The sequence below is a fragment of the Leptonotus elevatus genome, chromosome 8 (assembly GCF_054856555.1).
Source record: "Leptonotus elevatus isolate MCC_2025b chromosome 8, RoL_Lele_1.0, whole genome shotgun sequence".
Taxonomy (NCBI): Eukaryota; Metazoa; Chordata; class Actinopteri; order Syngnathiformes; family Syngnathidae; genus Leptonotus; species Leptonotus elevatus.
The window spans coordinates 19,299,510-19,325,003 of NC_141246.1; the positions used below are offsets into that span (position 1 = coordinate 19,299,510).

The 25,494-nt window shown below is 39.3% G+C and overlaps 4 protein-coding genes across 7 annotated transcripts; 1 reads left to right on the forward strand and 3 right to left on the reverse strand.

The window, feature by feature from the left end:
- Window positions 1-17: 17 nt before the first annotated feature.
- On the reverse strand, window positions 18-4,865 carry afmid (arylformamidase). Of its 2 annotated transcripts, none has more exons than XM_086082707.1 (11): window positions 4,807-4,865; window positions 3,772-3,862; window positions 3,243-3,347; window positions 3,126-3,174; window positions 2,412-2,497; window positions 2,102-2,174; window positions 1,924-2,021; window positions 1,766-1,844; window positions 1,356-1,491; window positions 892-996; window positions 18-743 (listed from the first exon to the last, which is right to left on the reverse strand). In XM_086082707.1, exons 2-11 carry the CDS (start codon window positions 3,818-3,820, stop codon window positions 714-716), a joined length of 810 nt encoding a protein of 269 aa, XP_085938833.1. In that variant the 5' UTR covers window positions 3,821-3,862; window positions 4,807-4,865; the 3' UTR covers window positions 18-713. The 2 variants fall into 2 exon arrangements, with proteins under 2 accessions (XP_085938833.1, XP_085938832.1); XM_086082706.1 differs by lacking the exon at window positions 4,807-4,865 and adding an exon at window positions 4,115-4,213.
- A 262-nt stretch (window positions 4,866-5,127) lies between these two features.
- Window positions 5,128-7,622, forward strand: tk1 (thymidine kinase 1, soluble). Its single transcript, XM_086082160.1, has 7 exons — window positions 5,128-5,302; window positions 5,480-5,511; window positions 5,849-5,962; window positions 6,182-6,275; window positions 6,370-6,459; window positions 6,588-6,707; window positions 6,782-7,622. The coding sequence occupies exons 1-7, from the start codon at window positions 5,237-5,239 to the stop codon at window positions 6,959-6,961; spliced, it is 696 nt and encodes a 231-aa protein (XP_085938286.1). The 5' UTR covers window positions 5,128-5,236; the 3' UTR covers window positions 6,962-7,622.
- A 1,284-nt stretch (window positions 7,623-8,906) lies between these two features.
- syngr2b (synaptogyrin 2b) lies at window positions 8,907-18,797 on the reverse strand. Its single transcript, XM_086082159.1, has 4 exons — window positions 18,654-18,797; window positions 11,350-11,587; window positions 9,772-9,908; window positions 8,907-9,698 (listed from the first exon to the last, which is right to left on the reverse strand). Exons 1-4 carry the CDS (start codon window positions 18,762-18,764, stop codon window positions 9,447-9,449), a joined length of 738 nt encoding a protein of 245 aa, XP_085938285.1. The 5' UTR covers window positions 18,765-18,797; the 3' UTR covers window positions 8,907-9,446.
- On the reverse strand, window positions 18,759-25,380 carry LOC147170131 (platelet endothelial cell adhesion molecule). Of its 3 annotated transcripts, none has more exons than XR_015095767.1 (14): window positions 25,263-25,380; window positions 25,153-25,179; window positions 24,953-25,076; window positions 24,703-24,869; window positions 23,846-24,032; window positions 23,498-23,604; window positions 22,529-22,801; window positions 22,158-22,463; window positions 21,960-22,061; window positions 21,862-21,889; window positions 21,007-21,052; window positions 20,833-20,898; window positions 19,937-20,081; window positions 18,764-18,907 (listed from the first exon to the last, which is right to left on the reverse strand). XR_015095767.1 is itself a non-coding variant. In XM_086082153.1 (13 exons), exons 1-13 carry the CDS (start codon window positions 25,294-25,296, stop codon window positions 18,803-18,805), a joined length of 1,572 nt encoding a protein of 523 aa, XP_085938279.1. In that variant the 5' UTR covers window positions 25,297-25,380; the 3' UTR covers window positions 18,759-18,802. The 3 variants fall into 3 exon arrangements, 1 of the variants encoding a protein (XP_085938279.1); XR_015095768.1 differs by having other exon boundaries at window positions 18,772-18,877; XM_086082153.1 differs by lacking the exon at window positions 19,937-20,081 and having other exon boundaries at window positions 18,759-18,907.
- Window positions 25,381-25,494: the final 114 nt, after the last annotated feature.

Genomic DNA, 25,494 nt, shown 5'->3' on the forward strand with positions numbered 1-25,494 from the left:
GTTAAACACAAACAACACCCATTTTTGTATTATTTATTTTGACAACAAATGACTGAGGCAATGTGTAAACAAATGTCATTAGTTAATGTGCAATACAAGTAGTGAGTGCCTGTGTGCATCTATTCATCATTTTATTTAGGTCTTACTTTCATTAAAATATAGACATTTTATACGGACCCCTAAAGATAGTCTTTCACAATCAATGTTACATGTAACAATCCCTGAATGATTATTAATTAAATGCTATAGTACCATTGTGTTTTGTTGTCTTCTCAGACAAACCAACAATGGCACAGAGTATAAAGGCAACAAACTGCTGCACTGAAAAATAAACCTGACGTGTCTCAGTCTGTTAACCAACAAAGCACGGTCGCAGACAAACAATGTCAAAACTCCAGCCATGCTGAGCTCTTCAGTGCTTTTACATTTGAATGTCAACCGCATAAAACTACAAACTGTGTTCCGAGCACAAAAGAAAAAGAAAAATGCCAGCGCATACAGACAACCACGAATCCAATGTATTTGCACAGGTTCCTCCCAAGGAATACAATATTGTTACACAATTTCGACGCACAAACAACAGTAACTATAGTGACTATTTGTCAACAACTTCAACATGATGCTGGGATTCGATTATCACCACAGAGCATTTTTCCAAATGGGTGCATGATTAAGTTCTCCTCAGATGTCTGTCGGTCGATGACACGTCCACCTCAGCACTTTCCCATCACCTTCAACAGGAGCTGCAAGAGTAACAGTGATACCTTCAAAGAAGCCATTGTACTGAATTTCAAGTTTTGTTCTCTTTGGGTATTGCATTTGCCTACGAAACAAAGATATTAGGTAGTTGCTCTAGTAAGTTGAAACGACGGTTTAATGCACTACTACTACCTTTGTCAGGTGATAATCTCCATCAACCAGCTGCTCTATGATATTGAAGTGGTCCGTGTTCGACACATCCTCCAAGGTCACATTCAGCCCAGTTGCCTTCAGAGTCTGGGACAAAATTAAGACGTACTTGTCACAGGGAAGTAAAGAAATATGTGAAATTCTCAACTTATGATAGTAATCACAGTATCCTTGGATACAATAGTGATTTGCTTTTTTTCTTTTAAATTGCATATTTTGTTCTCACATATTTTGAACAAGGTCAAAATATTGGAACGGCAGTTTATGAAAAGAAATCACTTGGTAAGAGACTGGTAGAATGAGAATGGTAATTGTGTAAAAGGTTTTTTTTTTTTTTTTTTTACGGCCGATTGATTTTCATTTCAGCTTCAAAAATATAAAGACTCTGTTTGGGATGTTCATAAAAGGCAAAACCAGACATGAACAATGAATTACACAATACAGACATTGTAGTAATCCTCTGACTGCTTGCGAAACTCCGGCGAGTCGTTCTCAGCGACGGCCACAACAATTTGGCAGCTGGAGGAGGAGAGTTTGACCTGAGGGATCAACTTGCTGGGGCTGTTTCTTATGGCCACCTCCCTGCCATCATTTAAAACAAAACAAACGAACGAGATCTCTCATTAGAATGGCGGTCGTGATGAGTCTAAACCAACTAGGCAAACGTACCATGTTATCGTTTACTTTTGAAGACTGCAAGAAGTGGATTAGGAAAGCTTGTACATATGGAGTCAGTCAACCAATACACTATGAGTAACCCTGTTAGTATCCATCCATTTTGTAAAGCGCTTGTCCTCACTGAGGTCATGAGCTGGCGTTTTTCTCAGCTGACTTAGGCGGCCATCTCCATACTTACGCTGTCATCTTCAAAGGCTCGTTGACATATGTAGACAGGACGGGCAAGAGGTCATAGATGCCGCTGACAAGAAAAGCACCTACAGAAAATTTAACAAGTTGTGAAAGTTTTTCCTCATTCTTCTTATGACAAAAAAACAATACGTCAACACTGCGCACCTTTGATTTGAGGTACGATGCTATACTGCGACCAGTCCGTGGAAAGGACCATTGCAGCCAGGTGAGCACCGGCAGAGTGGCCACACAGGTACAGACCACTACAAAGAGACATATCATGTGATGAATGAGAAATGTATTTTGGAGGATGACAGAAAGCGAGTGAGTGCGAGCGGGATACCTGATATGAGAATACTGCTGGACAACAGACACAACACTCTTGCGTACTTGAGAAACCATCAGGTCCATATTACCTAAGAGAATAGACTTCTTCACACACAATCCTGCTTCTCTCATTGGCTGGATTTACACTGCACATCTAAGTGGCCATCTCTGATTTAATGCCGAGAGCTCATTTATTTGAATGTCTTGCTATTTCTGATTTGTGTAAATACAATGCATGAATGAATATCTGAGCAGGACTTGTGTCACTCGAACCATGCAGTGTCAATCCAGACATGGACAACCATCAGGAATGGACTCTTATCTACCTCTGGGGGCGATGTCATAGCCAACTGCCACCACGACTACACCTTTATCGATCAGCGGGACTGCCATGAATCCTGACTCCTCCTTACTGTTGGAGCATAATGCACCAGCATGAAAAAAATTAACAACAAAATGACCCATTTATTTTTATATAGCACAATCTCTTTATAAAAATAAATTACAAATGAAAACATTTTTTGCAAAAACAAAATATTGAAACTATATATTATGTTACTAAAACTATAATTATAGTGAAAATGTCCTTTCTTTCATCTTTGTCAATTAATATCATATATGAGCTTTCCGGTTTCATTTTTAATGTATTTATTTCGCGTCCAAACAGTGAGTAGAAGGAAGGTCAAATGGTCGTTTCAGTAATTGCACTCAACAAATACTCCATATACAGCAGTGGTGTTCAAACTCTGTCTTCGAGGGCCAGAGTTCTGCAGGTTTTGGATGTTTCTTTTCTCCAACACACCTGAAGGTCATCAGCAAACTCTGCATAAGCCTGATAACGATCCTGTTCATTGGAACAGGTGTTTTGGAGCAGGGAAATATCCAAAACCTAAAACTAATAAAAACTAACAAGCCGACTCTAAAAACGAACTAAAACCAACAACCTAATTTAAAAAAAGTCAAAACAAAATACAGTATGTAGTAAAATGCTAAATTATTATAATCCTGACCCCATGATTCTGATGAGCAAAACATCATACCTGAGGAACTGCCAGTATCCTCCATGAAGGTAAATAACAAGAGGTACATCTGAAAAACAGGAGAGCATAATCAACACTATACGGACACTACATTGGAGAGTCGTGACAGTTGCATACCGAGAGAGTTGGTGGTGGGGATATAGGCATCCAGTTTTTCACCTTCACCTTCTCCATAGGGCACATTGAGTAGAGTTTGAGTCAGAGCGCGTGCCCGGTCTGTACCTACATGTAAAAAGCATTCAATAGTATCATACATATTGATACAGTGAATCTCAACCACTGTGCTATGGGAAATTGTACCATTTTACCCTGAAAATTATATATATTTACAAATTCGCCTATCTATTCCACCAATTTATAGTGGCAGGCAGAATAATTGAATTTAAAGTGCTTGTCCACTGTATGTGAAAGTTAAAAATTCCAAATCTGTGGTGAAGGAGTGTCTTGGTCACAAAACATCTCCCACACGTGAATATTGTGTCTTTCATGACTGATTATGGGCGATAAATACTCAGACAGGCATAATATTTGCCCGGGTTGTATAATTAACGACTATTCCCGTTTCTTCAATGGCTCGATCGTGTCTACGTGAAAGGGATTTCTGTGTACATTTACAGTATCGAAGTTAACTTTAATAGCGACCAACCTTCCTTTAAAGTCTTGACGTGGGCCTTGATCACGTCGTCTGCCGCCATCCTGTGCGACCACCGGCTGGGTGAATACTGTCTCTCGAGCTCCTGGTTAGTGGTTACACAGGCAGTGGTTCAGCATGCTGGTGACTGAGACAAACCGAGCCCGGCCGCCATGAAACAGCACACGGCGTCCGCCATCATTTCGCGGAGTTACGGCAAAATAGGGAAAACAGCGCCCTCCTCTGCTATGATGTGGTCATGAGTCATATTAATCAGGTTAAACATTATGCTATCTTGACACCAAATCGCGATCCCTCACAGGCCACGTACAGTAACATATCTACATTACAGTCTTACATCTTTCGTCATAGCAGTCCAGCATTTCATTTTCTATCTCTTGAAGCAGCCTTGTTGAAACTCGCAAACTCGCGTGATAGATGGCCAGCGGGGTGACCTCAACTGTTTTGGACTTTAGACCCTTGACTCACACCAGGCAAACCCATAGCGTAAATCACTGTTTTCCATACACAGTGTTAATACACTGATAATAGAATGTATATGCTTAGTTGTTCTCTATATCCCGTTTAAAGCAGAAGCCTTTCGGATTACTTATTTAAGAAATAAAAAGTTAGAATTAAATTAAATATTAAATAATAAGTATTAATTAATTAATTACGTAAACGTAATGATAAAGGGAAATTAATTAAAATGTAGCTAACCCTTGACCTAAATTTGAAGTCCTGAGAGTCGAGTCAGATTTGTCAATGAAAATATATTCTTTATTAATAATCAGAACCCTTCATAGTTTAGTTTATATTTGTGAACTCGGTTCATAACCCATATGCTAGCAAATTATCTTCATGTTATTTTTGTGTTTATTTTCATGTTATTTTAGTGTTTATCGTATGGTAATGAGATCAAACAATGCTCTACTGTACAGAGTGTGAACAATACGACTGTGGGTGCGTTCGGAAATGTACCTTGTGTTCGGAGAGGCAAAGCACGCTCCCCTCTCATTCATTTCCGAATGCAGTGTATGTTAGACTTACAAAGCAGCAGGTCGTGCTTGAACTGTTTCCATCTGTATTTCATCACACACCGGGCTCAGTTCCTCCTTTTTGGGAAACTGAATAACCGTATGACTGTTGGCACATTTGAACAACGGTCTGAGTTTCCGAACGATCTGAGTGGAGCAGTGCGCTGGGAGAATATTTTCGAACGGACCATGTGCACCGTGCATTTTTTGTCATTTTTTTTGTGCAAGATAAAACCAGGGTTGGCACTGTTTCTGCCCTCAATGGCTAGAAAAACAATCATGTGACCATTCAGAAGCAAAGCCAATTGGTCGAAATCACTTCCGGTTTGGGGCGGATATACTCAAAGGAGCGCGCTCGTTTAATTTTTTGTTTGAGAGCAGCTGCTACTTGTGACTTAGTAAAAGTCTGTATTTTTAATTTTTTTTGTTTGCTCCTAAAATAAATGGACTGTATGGATTTCTCTAAAGTTTTTCCGAATTCTCCGAGGAAAGCCCAGGGACAAATCCAGGTTTGTCATAACTGTAACGTCTTTGTTTTCATCAAAACGAGACGAAATATTTAATGTAATCCTGTTCACATTTTATTGTGTGCCAGCAGTGTATTTGCACGTTTTGACGTTCTATTCCGTAATTTCCGTAAATTTGTTCCTCTAACTGTCTCCCGACCATTGTTTTTTTTTTTACAGGTCATATTTGGTCCGATGTTTTCAGGCAAAAGGTAATCTTATACGTGTTTCGTTTGAAATCCTTTGAGTTACAACCTCGTTTCATGGATGTGTTGTTTCAAATTGTATGTGGAAACAACAGTACTTTAACTTTTTCAATCTGTCCCGCCAATTCACGCACACGACACGTCACTTCTCTCGCTCCTGCCCTCAAATGTGCGATAGCAATCGTCCTCAAACTTTTTACACAAAGTACCACCTCCCAAAAGAATACCATACCATCATTTTAGTGGAAAACTTAAAAATACATTGTTATATTCAATGTATTCCTTATATGCATTTCTCCAAAACTTGCATTAATGTCTGATTTTTCTTCTTCTTCTTCTGCAGCACTGAATTGATGCGAAGGGTGCGGCGTTTCCAAATAGCGCAGTACAGCTGCTTGGTGATCAAATATGCCAAAGATACACGTTATTCGGACATCGGCATGGCCACACATGATAAGTATGTGATTTGCTATTTTTGATACGTTTTATGCTGCAAAACAGTTTTCATGTGAAAGTTACTAGGTTGTGTTTGTATTTGCAGCATCAGCCTTAGAACCATTTTCATCTGTAGTGTGACATTTAATTAGTGGCCTTTTTGTTTATTTTATTGTTTAACAATCATGCATTTGGCATGTTTATATCATGCAAAGAATGAACTTGACCGTGTATGTCTTAGAAACACAATGGAGGCAGTACCTGCAAAATGTTTGAAAGATGTGAAGTCTTTGGCGCTGCAAAGCTGCGTCATTGGAATTGATGAAGGGCAGTTTGTAAGTGTACTTTTTCCCCAACGTGACACCATTTGTGCATGGACTGAGGACTCTCACTTTTCCATTCAACCGTTTCTTTTTTGCACCACTGCAGTTCCCAGACACAGTGGAGTTTTGTGAGGAGATGGCCAATTTGGGCAAGACGGTTATCGTCGCTGCCTTGGATGGAACCTTCCAGAGAATGGTGACTTTCTTTCTTTCCTGACAAATGCACATCATTGTCTAGTGATGGAGCAGGAACGCGTTTTGACGCATCGTTCCTCATAAAGATATTTATTCAGGGGTCAACTTCCCTCTTGTGCATTTTTGCAGCCATTTGGAAACATCCTGAACCTCGTCCCTCTGGCGGAAAGTGTGGTGAAGCTTCACGCCGTCTGCATGCAGTGTTACAAAGAAGCGGCCTACACCAAGAGGATCGGAGCGGAGATGGAGGTGAGCGTACAACTAAGGAAATAAGTTAGCAGGCTTTATTTTGTGTTAGCCATCACGTTTCTTGTGGTGCGCAGGTGGAAGTGATCGGCGGAGCTGACAAATACCAGGCAGTTTGTCGAAAATGTCACGGAAATCTGATGGCGACCAAAGAAAATCGACCTCCGTTCAGCGATGAAACTCCTCAACATGCACTTAATGGAAAACTTGTGGACTCGGGAATTCCCAGGAAGCTTTTCTCTTCCCTCCACCTCTGAATACACACAAACAGTTGAAGTACAGGGGTTTTGAAATTGAGCTGCTGTGTGTTTGAACTCATTTACTGCCACTCCAATAAAAATGGAACTTTGACGTCTTTCGCCGTCAATGGCAGTGAATGAGTTAAAGCAAAGTCTCATTGCTTTCAACACAATTCCAATTGAATCAATTATATTTGTGGTGAAATTCCCACTCTCCTAAATGGGAAAATTATTTACGTTAAGATATGGTAATAGTTTTTTTTTTTTTACAGTGCTGATTATGTATTTGTTAATGTAATCACTATAAGCACTTAGATATTAGTGTAAGTTATTGTGTAACTGTATTGAGGGCTTCTTTCTTTTTTAACAACTTGTTTACTTTTATCTTCCATTTTATTTATACAAATCTTAGGTTGCATGTTAGTTTTGGGTATATTTCTGTTTAGTTTAATCTGGCAGTTGTGTGTTTGTTTTTTTAAACAACTTGGCTTTTGGACAGTATTAATTTGTACAGAAACACCGGTACACAATGTGATACGCATGAGTATGAAATGCATTCTACCAACACAATCTATGTATTAAATAGACTGGGCATTGGTTTAAAATGAATTTAGAGTAATGATTTGATTTTGAGTGATGTTGTTCATGTATGAATTGCATAAAATGTGACTACATATCATGTGTGTTGATGTATTTCTATGCGGGTTTCACAACATGGTCCCTTAAAGAGTTCATATGAGGTTTTTAGAATTGCATGGCGAATTGGTAATTACTTATGACCAGACTTGGGGAAACCAGAAAGTAAAAACCCTGCCAGCGATTGTCTTTCGCCACACCTACTTCTACTCAACTGTCAGGTAAACCAGCTGGTCTCCACCTGTTGAGTAGAATTCATGTGCTTAAAAGCAACTCACAATAGACATTGTATTGGATAAACAAAGCGTAAATAACGTGTGATTGGGAGCCACTGAAATGTACAGTTAAACTAATGTACCTTGGCTACATTTTTAGTTTAAGGGACTTGTTAGGGTTGTGCGAATGTCTATTAGCTGGAAAAGAACAAAACATGGTGAAAGACATGACGTTTTTTCATTCCACTCCCAGCACATTTTGACAAAAACTTCCCTGTCTTAATTGATTCACACGTTTTTCTCTACAAGGTTGTCCATATGATTTTCATCTGGAGGAACAGGAATCATTTAGGACATCATGTCTCAGATTGATCCTTTCCAGCTTTTGGGTACCCCTTTCAAAAAAAAAAAATTCAGGCCAACTCAAAACTTCGCCAGGTTAAAATGAATTCCAAAATGTAGGCTACACACAAGACAGCTGATTTGTTGCATGGCTGTGCAGGCTTAAAGAACTGAACTAATGTACTATAACTTACTTTTTCAGGGAGCTTGAAAATAATGGAAGTGCAGCTGTGTTACAATGTTTAAAATGTATTCACGATGCAACATTCACTTTGTCTTTATATAAGCTTAAGATGATTTGTTTTGACTCTTTCTGGGACCCAGAGGGCAAATGAGTGTTTTCTCTATTATTATGAGGAAACTCGCAACACAATGAGATTGAACTCCTGGTTAATCATTCAGCTAAACATAGATCCAAGTGAGGATATTGCCATTATAATAGTATATAACCAAGAGGCACAAACTGAAATGTACACACGCATCGTTCGTCACCTGACACTCGTATTATGACTTTGTCAAGTGTACAGTAGTTGGACTCCATGTCAAAGTGAGTTTGCATGAAGAGTAGTCATGTTCTTTGCTCCAAAAGAAACACTTCTCTTGTTAATTAGTTACTGTTCGATGGCTGCAACATGATCGGCACTCCCACCCACCTTTACTATCTTAATTTCAACCACAAGTTTAAGGAGGAAATTTCACACGAGCAGGTCTTTTTGGACAGTTATTTGTGGCCAAGACTAAAGATAAGAATATGAAAAAAGACCTTATAATAAGTGTCTCAAAGATGTTTTATGAGATGACTAATTTAACTGCACAATCTCAACACTAAACAATAACCAGAAGAATCACTTCTCACCGATATTGACGTACCTCCTTTTTCTCACGGTCATACCTTGCGAGTTGCTTACGGTTAATAAAGACAATTTAATTTATGGGAGATGAAAATAAGTTGTGGTACACAGAAAATAAAATGGCACCAGCTTCACTAAGAAATCTGTACAAATGTAAGACAAACACATAGCGTTGATCTCATCAAGTGTAATTGTCAGCGTCCTAAAATCCTTGGGTACATTCCATTTGCCTATCAGCCTGCTTGAGGTAAGAGTTGTGTCATAGCGCAAAGGTCAGCTGATCCAAAGATCACATCGAATGTCAGCGCGCAGTCCGATGTGAAGATCTGACCACAGACCAGCGAGCCTCGACCCCTTGCGGTAATCCGCACTGTCCCTCTTCTATTCACTTGCATGCAGTTCATCAACAATTAGCAAGCAGGCAGGAGCTCGGATGAGGCCACGCGGGTGTCCTTCGCATCAGTAATTGGGCGGCTGGTAGTCGGGCATCGGCTGCAGGTTTGGGGTGAAGGCCGGCTGCTGGCTCAAGTCGGGTATGGTGGGATAGGCGCTGTAGGTGGTGGGGGTGTATGGCGTGGGGTTATAGGACGTGGGGGCGTAGGTCGGTGGGTAAGGGGTGCGTTCGTCCGTAGGCTGCTCAGTATAGGTCGGGATGGCGACGTCGTCGGCGCCTCGTCGGAAGCGAGCCAAGGCGAAGTAGGTTAGGATTCCCTGCGCAATAAAATGATAGATCGGGGGTCACTATGAGTCTGCGAAAATAAAATAAATCAATTGCCTTGCTCACCCAGGTAGCGATGGAGAAGAATGAAAAGGCCACTGTTGCACGTGCGGCATCTTGCGGGATTCCACTGACGTCGTGTGTGCGACTCCATTGACTGGCCAGCAAGCAGAAGCACACAAACCACAGAAAAGTCCAGGCCCCTGATACGAATACACGCACGCACGCACGCGCACACGCACGCACGCACGCACGCACGCACGCACGCACGCACGCACACACGCACACACACACACACGAGAAATTCAAACCTTCCATGTTGAGGCATCAAAAAAGAGAAATGAAGTTCATTTCAAAAGGGATCCTCTCTACTGTCCATCCAGCACATTCGCATCATCACTGAGTGCCACAGTTAACTGTGACAAGAAACAAATTTAAGTTCATGCCAAACGTAGCGTTTAATAGTTTTCTTTTCTGCAAATGCACATGTAATATTTGTATCTTGAATAAGCCATAAATAAAAGCATTATTTGACATAAAGGAGTAGTTACATTTATTTGACATTATATTTGGTTACATTTCTACTGTGAGAGTTTCACGAGGCCCTTTAAGAAGTCAACCATTATGTCGACGTGGCCCTTGATGAAAATGAGTTTGACACCCCTGCTGTAAAGAAACAGTCCCATTACTCAAATTGTGTTAAGTTAGATCGGTCAGCACTAGTGATTCGAAAGGCCCTGGGCAGATTATGTTGTCAGGGCAGCCAATTAGGCCGATATCTAATTGAGAGGGGAAAAAAAGTAAAATAAAAATAAATAAATAAATAATTAAAAATAAAATATATATTTTAAATTATTTATTTAATGTTTTTATTTTATATATTTTTTTATTATCATCCACATGCCACAGTGGAAGCAGTACAGTCAAGAGAAATGCCGCGAAATGAAGAGAAACTGTTAAAGGAAAATGTTGACAAATTTAATGTAACACATTTTAGAGGCACATACATAGATGTAGTGCCGATTAGAAAAAATTTATCTCTCGATTATTCAACTGATTAATCGACTCGTCAGTCTTTTTAATTTTGCATTAATATAACTATCTTGTTTGCTTTTAATGGCAAATCAAACCTACTTTTGGATCGCAGCTGTTGACACGCCTGGCAAGGTAAAGATTCTCCGCATTCAGCCTCGAAATATTGTTTCAGATAGTCGCCTACAGTTGTGTTTAGGCAAGCAGAGCGAGGCCTTTCTTGGCCATGACCTCCAACCAGCGGTAAAAACAGTGGCGGATGTCTTCCGTGATGCAATTATCTCAAATGACCTCAAGGTTCACAGTAGCACTCCTTTGTTTCCGTAAAGAATGTCCAGCGGATGAATTTATAGAGAATCTGTGAGGTCATCCTCACCCTCCGCCATGCTCACTCAGCATCATCTGATGCGGAGTGAAACAATGAATAATACGTTTTGTGATACACGGGTAACAGTGAGTGGTTTGTCTCCCATTATGGGACACTAACACACTGTGTATGAGACAGGCTGTCAAAGTGAGCTAGCGGTAAATCGGCAAAAAGGAAGCATCATGGTGGCGCGTTACATTTTTAGTTGTGACGCATAACAGTTGATATAAATGTGATGTTCTCACCAGAGAATCCCAGGTCTGCCATCACTACATATTTCCTTTGCTGTGCATTGCCCAGAAAAGGCCGGTAAACATCCAAGAGCAGGAAGCCCACACAGGCGAGGAAAGCGATCACACCAACGCCGACGGCGTAATGACATGCCGAGTCATTTTGGTTGAAGATGCACTTTGGCACGGCGCTGTAGACGGGGTTGATGTAGCCCTCGGTGGTGATGCAGGCGAACACCACGATGGCAAATAGCTACAGTGAGACAATAACGAGACAAGTTTGAATATACGTTGAAGGAACAGAAACATACATACACACACACACACACACACATATACATATACACATATATATATATATATATATATATATATATATATATATATATATATATATATATATATATATATATATATATATATATATATATATATATATATATATATATATATATATATATATACACATATACACATATATATATATATATATATATATATATATATATATATATATACACAGTGCTAATCAAAAGTTTGTGAACCCTGCAGGCATGGTCAGATTTTTTGTATAAAATATTAAAATAACCTTGTTCAATGTTTAGTCATGCGCCAATTTACAATGCTGACATTGAAACAGACCTGAACAAAAATAATGATAATATTGTTATTCATTATTGAGCAAACGCTGTTGATTTAAGACAAACTCTGTGAACCTCTCACTTAATCGGACATCGCACCTCCTTTTGCAATGAGAACTTCATCCAAACTTGTCAGTCTTTCACATCTACTATTTTAAAATGTGATTAATCAGATTAAAAAATTTAATCGTTTGACAGCTCATATATATATATATATATATTTATATTGTTGTATGTTTCATTGTTTACACAATGACAAATAAAGTTATATTCTAAAGTTCTATTCTATTGTTGTTTGTAATGTTTACCCACTGACTACTTTAGAGGAAACGTCAACCCCCCAAATAAAGTAAATAAATACATTCTAGACAATATGGTTCTTTGCAGCCCCGCAAGTCTAAATATGGTATTCTGGTTAATATTGCGTTAGTGGCAGTTTTTATCACTATCAGGAGGCGGCCATTTTGGCACTTGCTGTCGAGTCCAAATGTCATCACAGTTGCGCAGGTCTCAAGTAAGAACCAATCACAGCTCAACATCAGAAAACAGGTGAGCTGTGATTGGTCGTTGCCTGAGCCCTGAGCAACTGTGACGTCATCTTGAGTCGACAGCAGTTGACAAAATGGCGGCCCCGAGATGGATAAAAACGGTTGGGTTTTGCTTCATAACTCCACAAATGTAATATTAGCAGAATGTCATGTTTAGAATAGTGAGGTCACATAACATATTATTTTTAAGAAATGTTTAACGTTGACTTCCCCTTCAAATTCCAGTATTTGCTAACCAGTTTCAAAAGTTATGTTGACATTTTCTACACTACAGTCTACTGACTTTAATGTCCACGGGGTCTTACTATATGACTGGAATAAGACACAGCATTGCACCTAAACAATATGGCGATTAAGATGGTTAAGTGGCTCCTGGAGCCATGCCGTGGTTTGTTGCCGCCCACATCGGCCAAGCAACCGCCTCATCATGTGACCTAGTTCGGAGTGCTGCTGCCAGCCTTGTGACCGCAGAGAAACCCTGCAGTTCCCTAATAACGCTCATAATGAGGTCTGGGAGGAGGACAGAGAGGGGCTTTTTGGGGCTGGTGGGGAGGACGAGACAAAAGATCCAGACAATGAGCAGCGGGGTGGGAATATGTTTCACCATTGCAATCAACTACAAAAGAAGCACCGTGGTACTTTGACCTATAACCCCTCTCAAAAGGACTTCAGAACCCAAGCTATGAGTGGAGTCTGCACTGACCCTGACTGATGGATGCAAAGCTGCTTCCGTTGCTGCCCAGTCAGTCCGTGTATTTATTCTACCGATAGATTTTTTTTGGAAGGCCGATACTGATAATTAGCAGTCAAGGATGTCGATAACCGATATTTGGAGTAGATAATCATTTTCACTAAAATGGAACATTTGGAAAAAAAACTCCAGCTCTTATTTTTATTGAAATTTTAAGCATATGATTATTGAACAACTTTTAAGATTTGTAAAATATTGGAGCTTAAAAAAAAATCTTTGTTCTTTTTTCTTTTTTTTCTGAGAAATCTTCGTTCTAATATTAGCATGTCTTCAAGTTTAAATACAAACTTAAACAAGTGAATAGCTCCCTATTGTTTTCTACAGTAAATAAAGTTTTCCAAAATTTCAAAATATCTGAAGTACTAAATTCTTACTCATCTTAGTTTTCATTTCAAACAAAAACAGAACGTGCAGAGAGTTCACAGGGTCAGCAGTATCTCGAAAATTGAAATAATGAGTTCCCTGAAGTTACAACTATTTTATATTGATCTATTATCGGCCATATGATTCTTCAAAATGGCCGATAATCGACCCGGCCTATAATCAGTCTACCCCTAATTTATTCGCGGCTTTGCGTCATAAAGCACTCGCGAACAGGTGGGCATCCATCAACGATGGCAAGAGAGAAGAGACGGAAGCCTGAATGTGCACTTATTGGGGTTTTCAAAAACTTGAAGTGAATACTAGTTCATTTAAATGTGTATTGGGGTACCTCGATTGAAAAAGGCTTTGGTTTGTTTTCTCCAGAAAGTACTTATATGCGCGGCAGCATCGCGTGTACATGCGCTGCGCACCGGAAACACGAGCCGAGATAAACAAAAATGGCGAAAGCTTGATGAAGCGGAATAATACAGCTTTAGAGCAGAGAGGAAACCGACTCCTTTATTAGTGTGGTGAGCGATATGAAAATAACGTTTTTATTTGTTTTTAAATCGATGGTAGAAGAAGTGGAAATGACATATCTGCAGGGAGTTACGTCATACTATGTTGTTTCGATTTTACGGCGCCCGTACCTTCCCCACAGTAATCCCACCATTTTAAAGTTATTTAAAGTTGTGTTGTTGTTACCGCCGGCAACGGACATCCACCGAGCAGGTTGGCGTTTTCGTGTTTACGTTTCCATTAGCTCCGCTTTGCCGTCCGGCAGCAATGATTGATTGTGCAGTAACACGAAATATTGGTTCCGGCCTCGTCCGAGTTATGCAAATGTGATATATAAAATATGTTTGTTTTTTAATTACTGTACGAAGTATTTTGATGTAAATATCGACGTAACGGTGAAATCTGACTTAAGTCGAAATTTGGGCTACATCGCCAGTGTAGGAACGGAACTCGGCCGTAACTCGAGGACTCCCTGTATTTGCTATTATGCTGTCCATACATCGCAGTTTAGAAAGGGGTCGGTCACATTACCATACCTTGTAAGTTACTTTGTCTACTCGTACATGTAAACGGGTGATTCAGAATTTTTCAGATACTGGAATGTGTACCTTAACTCAAATATTCACGGCATGTAAATGTAGTCACCGCTTCCAATTAAAAGGTGGTGAGCCCATGTTTTGTTTAGTTTTTTTAGGTGTGCATGGGGCTAGAGGGCTAAGGGAACCTTCAAGCCCCACCTCCAGGCCTGGTGTATTTTTGTCCACATCATTTTGGATCAAATTCAGGCTGTTGGGCAGCTTTGCGGTGCTTTTCAATCTTGAGAATTTAAGGCTAAATGGAAAATAAGGAAGTTCTATTCGTAAACTATATTTATACTGAATTAGAATATTAACATTAGGGGTGTGCCCCCCCAAAAAATCGATTCTCATTTATTACGATTCAGAATCGATTTTAAATGTCCCAAAATCGATTTTATTTAAATTATTTTATACTGTCTTGCCTTTGTCTGTGTGTGCCTTTATTTGGAGCGCTGCTCATGTTGTACCCGATTTGGCCACTTGGGGGCAGTGTGGTTCCACGCGGTCTAATACACTGTTAAGTTGTAGCCGCATTAGAAAGTAGAAGGAAAAAGTCCAATAAAAGTTGTTTTTTGCAATGTGGAGCCGTTCTTTTGAGTGCTAAAAATGCCGCGAGTAGCGCGCTAATTAGCATTAGCGAGTCAGACTGGAGTAGATAATTACAATTCCTTGCACATCTCTAGATTGAAGCAAAAATAATTGTCAATCAAATCATTTTGAATCAAAAATCGTTCCTAATCAAAAATCTAAATCGGAGACCCAAAAATCGAAATCAAATCGTGAGACATTCAAAGATTCCCACCTCCTAATTAACATATCGACTTTTTTATTTTTTATTGAATGAGTATTTGTAACTGAGTAACTGAAGCAAACAGATATGGTGACTGGTGTATTGTAGAAAATGTAGGCGGAGCAAACAATGCTCCTCTTGCCATAGATTAATGACTCACCGAGAAGAAAGAAAATGACCACAAATAATGTAATCTAGCCTCGGTAGATTTTGTGAAAAGTCACAGTTGAAAGGTCCTGTGTGCGTGTGTGCTGGTGAAAGAGATAAGACATAAACTGAAAAGGAGTTTCAGCCAGGCAGAGATATCACCTTACCTGCAAAAAAAGCCCCTGTTTACAAGTGACACACACACACACACTCACACACACACACACACACACACACACACACACACACACATGCACGCACTCATACATACACACACACACCATTGACTGTATCCCCATGCACGCTCACATCTCCAAGCACATTCTGTCCTCAGCCACCACGGCTAACATTTTGAACTTGGTGACACAAGTCTGTGAAATTCACTACAGAGAGCGCGCCGAGGATAGTCGGCGTTGGAATGAAAGTGCTCGGAATAGTTCAAACGTTAATCCTACAACCTGCTTGCTCACATCAGTCAGGGGAAAGACGGCGTGCATTATTTAGCTTGCCAGGTTGGGGCTAATTTTGGCCTTTCTATAACAGGACCCGGACCACGGACCACAGACCCCCCCCTCCCCCGCGTACCAGGTGATCAGCAGTGTGACACTTGCCAGAACACTTCCAGGTGCGCGAGATAACTGCACAGAAGAAGTTACATCTGTGTCCATCAATTTTAGATAACAACATTGTTAAGCAGAACAATTCAATTTTCTTCTTCAGAAGGTACAATTAACCTGTTTATCCACCTGTTGCCATTCGTACAACAGTGTGGCCATCAGCTTAATGTTCAACTAAACATGACTAGATTTCAAACTGAGATAGAATTTTTGATTTTTTTTTAAGAGAACATTATTGATCCTGATGCGGGCAATTTGTTTGCAGCTTCCAGGTCCAACAACATAAAAGACACGGGAAAATAGGTTGTCAGACCACTTATACAAGACAAGAAAAACAAAGCAAAGCACATCATACAAAAGATTCAAAATTAAGTGGTTGGCAGACGGTAATGCCAGCCGGAGGGCATCAGGACAAGTTCCTAATCCTTAACAATGTTCATGTCATTTTGGTTGATCGCCTAGAAGTCTCTCTGCTTGACTCCAATTATCTTGGAGCACACTTTAACGGCACCGTTTTAGCAGGTTTTTTGTCTTTGACTTACAACACACTGAATCAAGAGAAAAGGTTGAAAGCACTTCTGCAAAAGAATGACAAAGAAAATCCAGAATATTGTGCAAAATATGCAAGTAAATTCAAATGACATCATCATTATGCCAGTATATATCATTTTTTGTTTGTGGTTTCCGATTCCGATACCCAGCTTTGCAGTATCGCCCGATGCCGATACCTACGTTGTTGTTTTTTCTCAACATGAAAAAGCTGTCCTGCCATTGGTTCAGAGCATTCAAGGGCCAATAGGATATCTTAGCTCGGCATGCATCAGTGAATGACATGCAAGACACAAGATGCTGCATCCAAAGTCCTATATTAGCGTCAGAATGAATGGTATCGGCATGTCACTTGTTAGTACTCACCGATACCGATACCACAGTTTTAATACAGTAGCGGAACAACACTAATAAAATATGTGCCTTGGCTCAATAAAGGCTGGGGAACACTTAAAGAGTGGTGTGAAGCAATGAAGTAAGAATACTTAATTACTTTACTTAAGTACATCTGTATTTTATTATCCTGACAAACTTTTTACTTTTACAGGCACAATAAATTTTTCAACTCCTGCAGATGATGACACGATAAAAAAATACATAAATAGAGAGGTGAAGTCAACTGATTAATATGAATCAGGAAGAATGACAACTGCAACAGAATCAGAGAAGCGACATATTTCCCATTCTCTGCCTTATTGAAGACAATTGTTTGATATTGTTGGCTACAAGAATGACATGTGGCGAATGTGGTGTCTTATAAAAAAAAAAATCACAAGCTTTTGAAGCTCAAAAATCCACCTGTCAAGTAAGTTTTCAGTCATCATTTGCAAATTTAGCATTTTTCATGATTCAATTCACAATACAAAGCTATGGGAACACGTTTATTAGGGGGTGTGCATCGCTCCACAAAAGACAATACGATAGGGTTTTCGATATGTGGGGTGTGAAACGATTCAGGAATGATTCGATTTGAAAGTGGAGCGGTTCGGTTCGGTTTGGGATTACGATTCGATTCGATATGGTAAGGCTCAGTTCAAGATGCAATGATTTTTTTGCTGTTGTCATTTTACATACATTTGAATGAACTTGCCAGTAGTGTCACTGTAAATGTAGCATTTCCTTCTAGGATATATCTCTCCAACAAATGACAATTCGAAACGTATCTTGATTTATTTTCAAAGTGGAACGATTCGACGCGTCTTTTAAACTTTTTTTTTTTTATTCAAACCGATTTTTGTTACACCCCTGATGTTTATGTTTTAATAGCATAAAAGCGGAGTCAATGCTAGCTGGCTTTTTACTTTTATACATTTCAGAGTCAGATCTTTTCACTGAAGTGCAGCAGTTCAATTAGTACTTCTATCTTTTTTAAGCAATTACTTCTACTTAAAGTACTTAATTGTATCACGTGTTAGCCAACACTGTCATAACAGAATTAATAATTACAGAATGCTCCATTAGAAACAGTTTAAAGTGAGTAGCAGAATTATTGAATTACGTAGGCCTACAGCACGCGGAATGGCTACCTTCTTATTCTTTGTTTACTTTATTGTTTTATTTAAGAGCATCGTTTGTTTTTTTGTTGTCCTAAAGGTGCTGTCATCCGACAGCTGCATGCATGCAACACGACGCCAGGCAGCTCTGAAGTTAAGACGCTGCCTTCAGTGCCTTGCGCTTGGTCCGAGCTAAGCTAGGTAATAAAAAATAAAAAAAACACACCCTGGCGGGTGGGCGGCTGCACCTGTTCGCACACCACGCTGACTATTCTTTTTTTGTTTTTAAACTTAGGACCCCGACATCCAATTACAGTACTCACCCAACTCAGTAGCCGCACAATGGTTTGCGGTTGCCGGACAAACTTTACAATGTCCAAGCCTCTTCCAGCGAGCGAAACCCCGTACGGACTCGTAGCTCCCGTCTCCTCCATGTCTGCCCCCTTTGACAACCAAGTCCCTCTTTCTGCCGCTAGGCAAGTCGGTTGGAGACTCCGGAGTCTTGAGTGCGATAAGCAAATACCGCCTCCTCATTCCGTCGAGCTTCCTGATTTGACGTCGTGAAAGAGGAGTTGAGCTGCGGGGTCAAAAGGGGTGGAGATTTGTCCACAGCGGTGCCTGACGTCTTCATTCATTCAACTACTGTAAATGGGAAATTATTAACAGCTCGCAGTAAAAGCTCACTTAAAAAAAAAAATCTAATAAAAAAAAGACTGGTAAAGTAGATTCAACTGCTGCTGTACTGTACTGAAGTAAAATAAAAACAGTACAAACTCTGAAATGTACTTATAGAGGGGGAAAAAAATACAATTGAATTTTTCCGTTAACTTGGGACAACAAAAATCTCTGCACGCATAATTAATTTTCATAGTGCTCATACAGAAAGTATTTGTTTTGTATTGTGAATTGTTTTGTTTTTATGTTTTGTTTTTTTTTTTGCTGCTGGCTCAGGCTTTTATGCTATAAAACAATGTATTCCCATAGCTTTGCTAGTTTTGTGACAAATGCATTTATCGCAACTCATTCTTGTAGCTGCCAACATAAAAAATATCTTCAATGTTGCAGTTTATAGACCTTGAAGCCACTAATAGTTGAACACATATACACTATTACAGTATATAACAATACCCATAGGCATATATTTTTAATCCTCTTTTTTAAAAAAACAAAAAAACAATGGATACTATTGCGGCTAAATTGCGATGGTCATCTTCTCTGTTTCATAATCAAACATTTTTGTTGGTGTTTTTTGGGGTGCTGGAATGGATTACTGGCATTTATATTCATTTCATCAGGGAAAGATGATTTGAGATACAAGTGTTTTGAGTTGTGACACGAACAAGTTAAACTCGTAAATCAAGGCTTGACTGGAGGCCTATTTCAAGCTAATTTGGTTTATAGACTCATTTGCAAAATGAATGTAAATGTTCAATGAATTAAAATGTTCATTTTGAACATGCGGTTGGGAGGGAGAGAGAGATTTTGCAAAGACAGTGTTGGACATGCACCATTATTTCGAACTCAAGGCCCAATGTTGTTGTTTTTATTTGTTCTAGTAGTAGTACTAGTTTCTATTAAGTATTGTATGGTTTTAACACTTTTCTACCTTGTTAAACAAAACAAAAACACATGCTCCCGTAAGCGACCATTTTGTTGTGGGGAAAAAATGTGGCGAAAAAACTGCAGCTTGATTAGAGCCCATCCGCTGGTTCATCCGCAAACGTCGCATCATCTTCAGAGGTTTTTGATACCTGACGAAAACACACATTCCGTAACTCAAGGCCATTTGCTTTGTTGGAGTGACATTTACAGTTGGAAGAAAAGGTATATGAACACTCTGGAATTACTTCACCAAGATTTTGTAGATGTGATCTGACTAAATCACAACATTAGGCAAACACAGTTTTATTAAACTAATACCACACAAACAATGACATATTTTCATGTTTTTCCTGACAACTACGCGTAAATATTTCACTGCGTGTTTTATGAAGTATCAAACTTTATCTGTAATTGCAGATCAAACCTGCACAACTGTCAGGAAAAGTTTTGGACCACGTTCATCAATATTCTTGAGATGAATCACTCTTTTAAGGTCAGGCCATTTTTTCCCCCTCTTGCCCATATGCTTGTGTGTTCCTTCCAAACAACTCCACTTTGGTTTCAAACTTGCCCAGTCGCGCCATTGAATATCCAGGCACTCTTGCAAATGTCAGACCTGTTGCAAATGTTTTTGTTGTCAACAGAGATGTTAGGCAGAGATTTCTGCATATCTTTAGTCGACACCCAAGGATTCTTGTTCACTTCATTGGGTATTCTGCACTTTGCTCTTGTAATCTTGTTTACATAATGGACACTCCTAGGAAGAGTAGCAACAGTGGCAAACTTTCTTCCTAGATAATCTCTTAAAATAATTTCGGAACTATTTCCAGTGTTGTGCCAGTTGATAATTGAGCAATTCAATCCAGGTCATTCCAAAGTGTTCATTTACTTTGATCTTACCCAATCGAGCTCATCACATCTAGCTGACATCACCACATCATTGTCCTCACGGTACTCTGACATTTCCTGCAAGCGTAGATTTAGTAGTTTTTAGCATTGTCGATATCACCATGTGGTCAGCCTCTTTGTAAAATGAAGTTTTTCTAACAACAAAGACCCGAAAAACGGACAAACCAGTTCATCCTTGAATACAGCAAACGTCTCCATCTCCTGGCTCATACTGTGAGAGAAAGGTGACAACAACAAAAGCTCAATTTACATGATTGGCTAGCACTTATTTTGTAACTGTTTAAAATTTTGACCATTATTTATTTATTCTTTCAGAATTTAGAGGCTCTTGAGAAGAGATATCACTGCTTGCCAGATTAACTCATTCACTGCCATTGACAGCTATAGACATCAAAAATTCATTTTAAGTATTTCTTATTAGTTTAACATCTTTTTCCATTTTTGTTAACAAGAGTATGAAAACCTAGATTTTTTTTGTACATTTAGAACAGATATAAAATGTATGATTAATCGTGAGTTAACTAATGAAGTCAGGCAATTAATTACGATTACAAATTTTAATTGCCTGATGCCCCTAATTTTTCTTTTTTTTAATATATATATATATATTTTTAAATTTTTAATTATCTTTTTTTTTAATAAGGAAAAGATTATTAAAAATTAGGGGCGTCAGGCGATTACAATTTTTAATCGTAGTTAATCACATGACTTTACTAGTTAACTCACAATTAATCACAGATTTTACATCTGTTCTAATGCATTAAAATAAAAATCTAGGTTTTCATACTCTTGTTAACAAAAGTGGGGAAAAATGTTAAACTAATTGAAATAGTTAAAATGATTTTTTTTACGTCTATAGCCGTCAATGGCAGTGAATGAGTTAAAAGTTTATATAGCAACTACTTCCATCTGAAGATGTTTTTATGACAGATTAAGAGCTCTGGAAGTCCCTTTGGTTTTAAATGTGTGCTACAAATACAGTTACCTTGGACAACAATTTAGTTTAAAAAAAAAACTCACAGGGACTCTTTTCCACTTTTTCTTCCCCCTGAAAGAAGAGTTAACATCATTACACCACTTTATAAGAAGATAAACCAGAGCCATATTGTGTGACTTACTGAACAACACTCCAAGGAAACAACAAACAGAGACCAAGACAACCAAAAAAGTGAAGCATCCAAAGACGACAGCCACCACAGAAACAGGGAGACGATTGAGCACTAGGTGGGGACAAGAAAAAGTTCGGAGGAAGATTAAAAAACAAATCAAAAAACTTTCAGTCAATCCAAGCAGAAGGAAGACAGGAATGACAATACCCATTTTGTCAATATATTGCTTATTGCTGCTGATGGCAGTGGTGTTGTCGAAGATGTCTGACACTTCACAATGGTACGTCCCTGCACTGCTCCTCCCGACAGACAGAAGGAGGATGGACTGGTCTGGCGGCTGATTGACCACGTAATAAAAGCTTCCTCGACCTTGGAGGAGAGTTTGGTTGAGGAACCACTGGTACCGTGGATGAGATCCCTTTCTTGCCTTGCAGTAGAGCCTCAGGCCAATTACAGCATAGTTTTGTCCAATATCATAGTCATAGCGCAGCATCACTGGCCCACCGACACTTACTGTTGAGAATAGACAGTCGTTAAAAATTCCCCTTATTGGCATCACCTTGGAAAAACAAACCTACCAACTTGTAAAGGCAACCACTGACTGTATGCAACCTCATCGGCATTATGGGCTTGACACTGGAGCCATCCTGAGTGTCTGTCTAAATCCAATGGAACCTTGAAGTTTACTTTTCTCTCTTCAACTGTCTTATTAAAAGCCAATTCTGTCCTATTGTAGAGGGAAAAGGTGACGGGCAGCGTCCCTCTGGTTGACTGGCAGGTGACTACAGCAAAATAGTTGTTGGAATTCTCCTTCAGCACTTTGAAGGAAATGGCAGGGTTGGACACCACATCTGAGGGAATGAAGATGTTGAAATAGGGTTTGTTTAGCTTCAGTCCAAAGCTATCCAGTCCAACAACATACCTAGAAAACTACAGAGCTCCATCTTACATCGAGTGTCTGCCCACTCAATACTCATCAAGTGTGACATTAAACAACCATGTACATATTTCGTTATTCAGGGGCTAATTGTAAGTTTCTGCAATTCAAAAATGGACGTGAGTCTCGAGTTGTCTTGTTTTATTTACTCCAACGTCATTAACGTCTTTCTCATCTTTTCCTTCATGTCCCGTCTCGAATGCACAGCAATGTCCAACAGCAAACGCTACCACCACCTAGTGGTAGATAAAGTTCAATGCACATCCATTTTAACGCAATAATCATTCTCTGCTTTACACTCTTTTAAAATAAATCTTAATATATACTTTTAACTTAAAATAACTGCCAATAGTCACTATGAAATTACTATAGTTTAACTGTATCAGTTATCTACCTATTTGAAGGATTAGGTCCAGGGGTGTATTGTTATATTAGCTAGTGACACGGAAGGTCGAACATTTGCTGTTCTGAACAGAGCCTGAGATTCTGAGATCTCTGAGTTTCTAATATGCTGGATTTTTGGAGTACAGCTTTTTTTATTTGGAAAAAGAGTCTCAAGGGGTGTCAGAAAAGTTACAAAAAAATCAGGAAGTTGGCAACAATCGCTAACCTTTGACTGTGATTTCCACTTCTGAGCTGTTGGAGGTGAAGACTCTTGTAGTGTTGTATTTGTTCGTAGCAACACACATGTATAAGCCGCTGTCTCCAGAGGTGGTTCTGAGGGTGACACACACCATCATTAAAAATGGACTCTCAATACCTTTCTTCAAAACTGTTTTATTCACTGTAATTTGTTTTAACCTTCATCTGTAGCACTTAGAGATTTCTTTGAAATGTAAAGTTCATTACAAATTAAATTAATTATTATTATTATTAATTATTATTATTATCATATCTGAGCTCCATTTGTTACATGTTCATCTCAGACAAAAATGTCCATCATTTGCAGATGGCCCACCTGTTGATGAAAAGGTGGTCATTTGCAACGTTGTTGAGTGGCGACTGTAAGACAGGCTGACCATTTACTAGCCACTTGTAAGATACATGATTTCCAGCTGTAAGGGTACATTTCAACTCCAATGTCCTCCCCTCAAAGAATTCCTCCGCACCTGATTGAATGATGACCTCTGCACCTGCAACTGGCTCTGTAGAACAGATGCAGTAAAAGACTGACAAGATAGTGTGGATCATATAAGCTGTTGTTTGCTTTCTCGAAATGTCCATTAGACACCGAAAGTATCTTTAGAATGTCTTAGTTTTTTCCCCAATGGTAACCAACATCTTTCACCCACACATCCACACGACTCTTGTTTTTTTCGAAAGGTTCCCACGTTTTTTTCTGTCCCACCTGATCAATTCGGTAGGAGCCACAAACAACCTCTGCCTTGACAAACTCTTCTATCAGTATGATATTCAGCAACAACGCCATCACACCCGTAGGCGTGCTTGGAGAAGCCGAGGATATCACTAAACATGCTAATCGCTGAAACTTTTGGAGTTTTTCAGCAGATATGGTTTTCATTCAATCAACTTGCTGTCAAGTTCAATACCGAGTTTTTCAGTCTTGTCGGTGCTGGACTGTAACTCGTTTTTTCCAGAGGTTATTCAACAGCAATGTTAATTACCATTCATGCCCTGCGTCTTACCCAGAGTTCTACTCGCACCACCAGGTCATTGGCATAGGCTTGTGCATACAGTATTTTCTTTCTGGAGTTCCAAAAGTAAAGCATTCATAACACAATTCCAATGGGAGCTCAGCTCTCCTAAACCTTTGACCCTAAAACCGCTCCTGGTACGACATTATTTTACACTCACCGATGACCTTGAGGTTGTGTGTGTAGCTAACGGAGGGCTCCACGTGAGAATTGTTTTGAGCTCTGGCCACACACTCCAGGTTGCCCTCATGAGAAGGTTTGACAATAAGGGGAAATGATGCATTTGACGAACTGTAAAACCCCAGCAACTTGTCACGGTTTCCCTCCCTGGGAAAACAAATTTGAGGTATTTACAAGTTTGTATATGAAAGAAAACATTTTGCTAGGAGTATTTATCACAAAATACTCACTTGAACAACTCCAAGAGAATAGTTTCCTTCTTTGGGTAGATGGACAGAAGACAATTAAAGGTGATAGTGTCTTTCACCACAGCCAATGAAGGGCCAGACAACTCTGGACGTCCCAATGTCATACCTAATCAAAAATGAGATTTGAAACTCCTCAAAAAGCTCATCAAATAAAGCACGTTTGTGACGAAGAGTTCGCTTACTGCCTTCCTTGCTGCAGTAACACGACCCTAAGAAGGACGAGAACAGTTTAAAAGGGGGGGAAAATCAAGCAGAATGAGAGCAGCGGTGCACTTTGAATTTTTCTACATACCCAGAAGCATTCCCAGAAGAAGGTATGGAAACATTCTTGAAGAATATATTGAGGAAAATCTTGCTCATAAATACCGTGTTGTCATAAGATGGGCATGAGTTTTCGAAGAAGACACACACACGCATTTCGTTTAAATGTGCGAATAACTGATAATAGTCCACCTCCCGCCCATAGCCACCCCCAGTCTATCACAGTACAGCATGAAGCAATCATTTCATATTGTGATGCTATT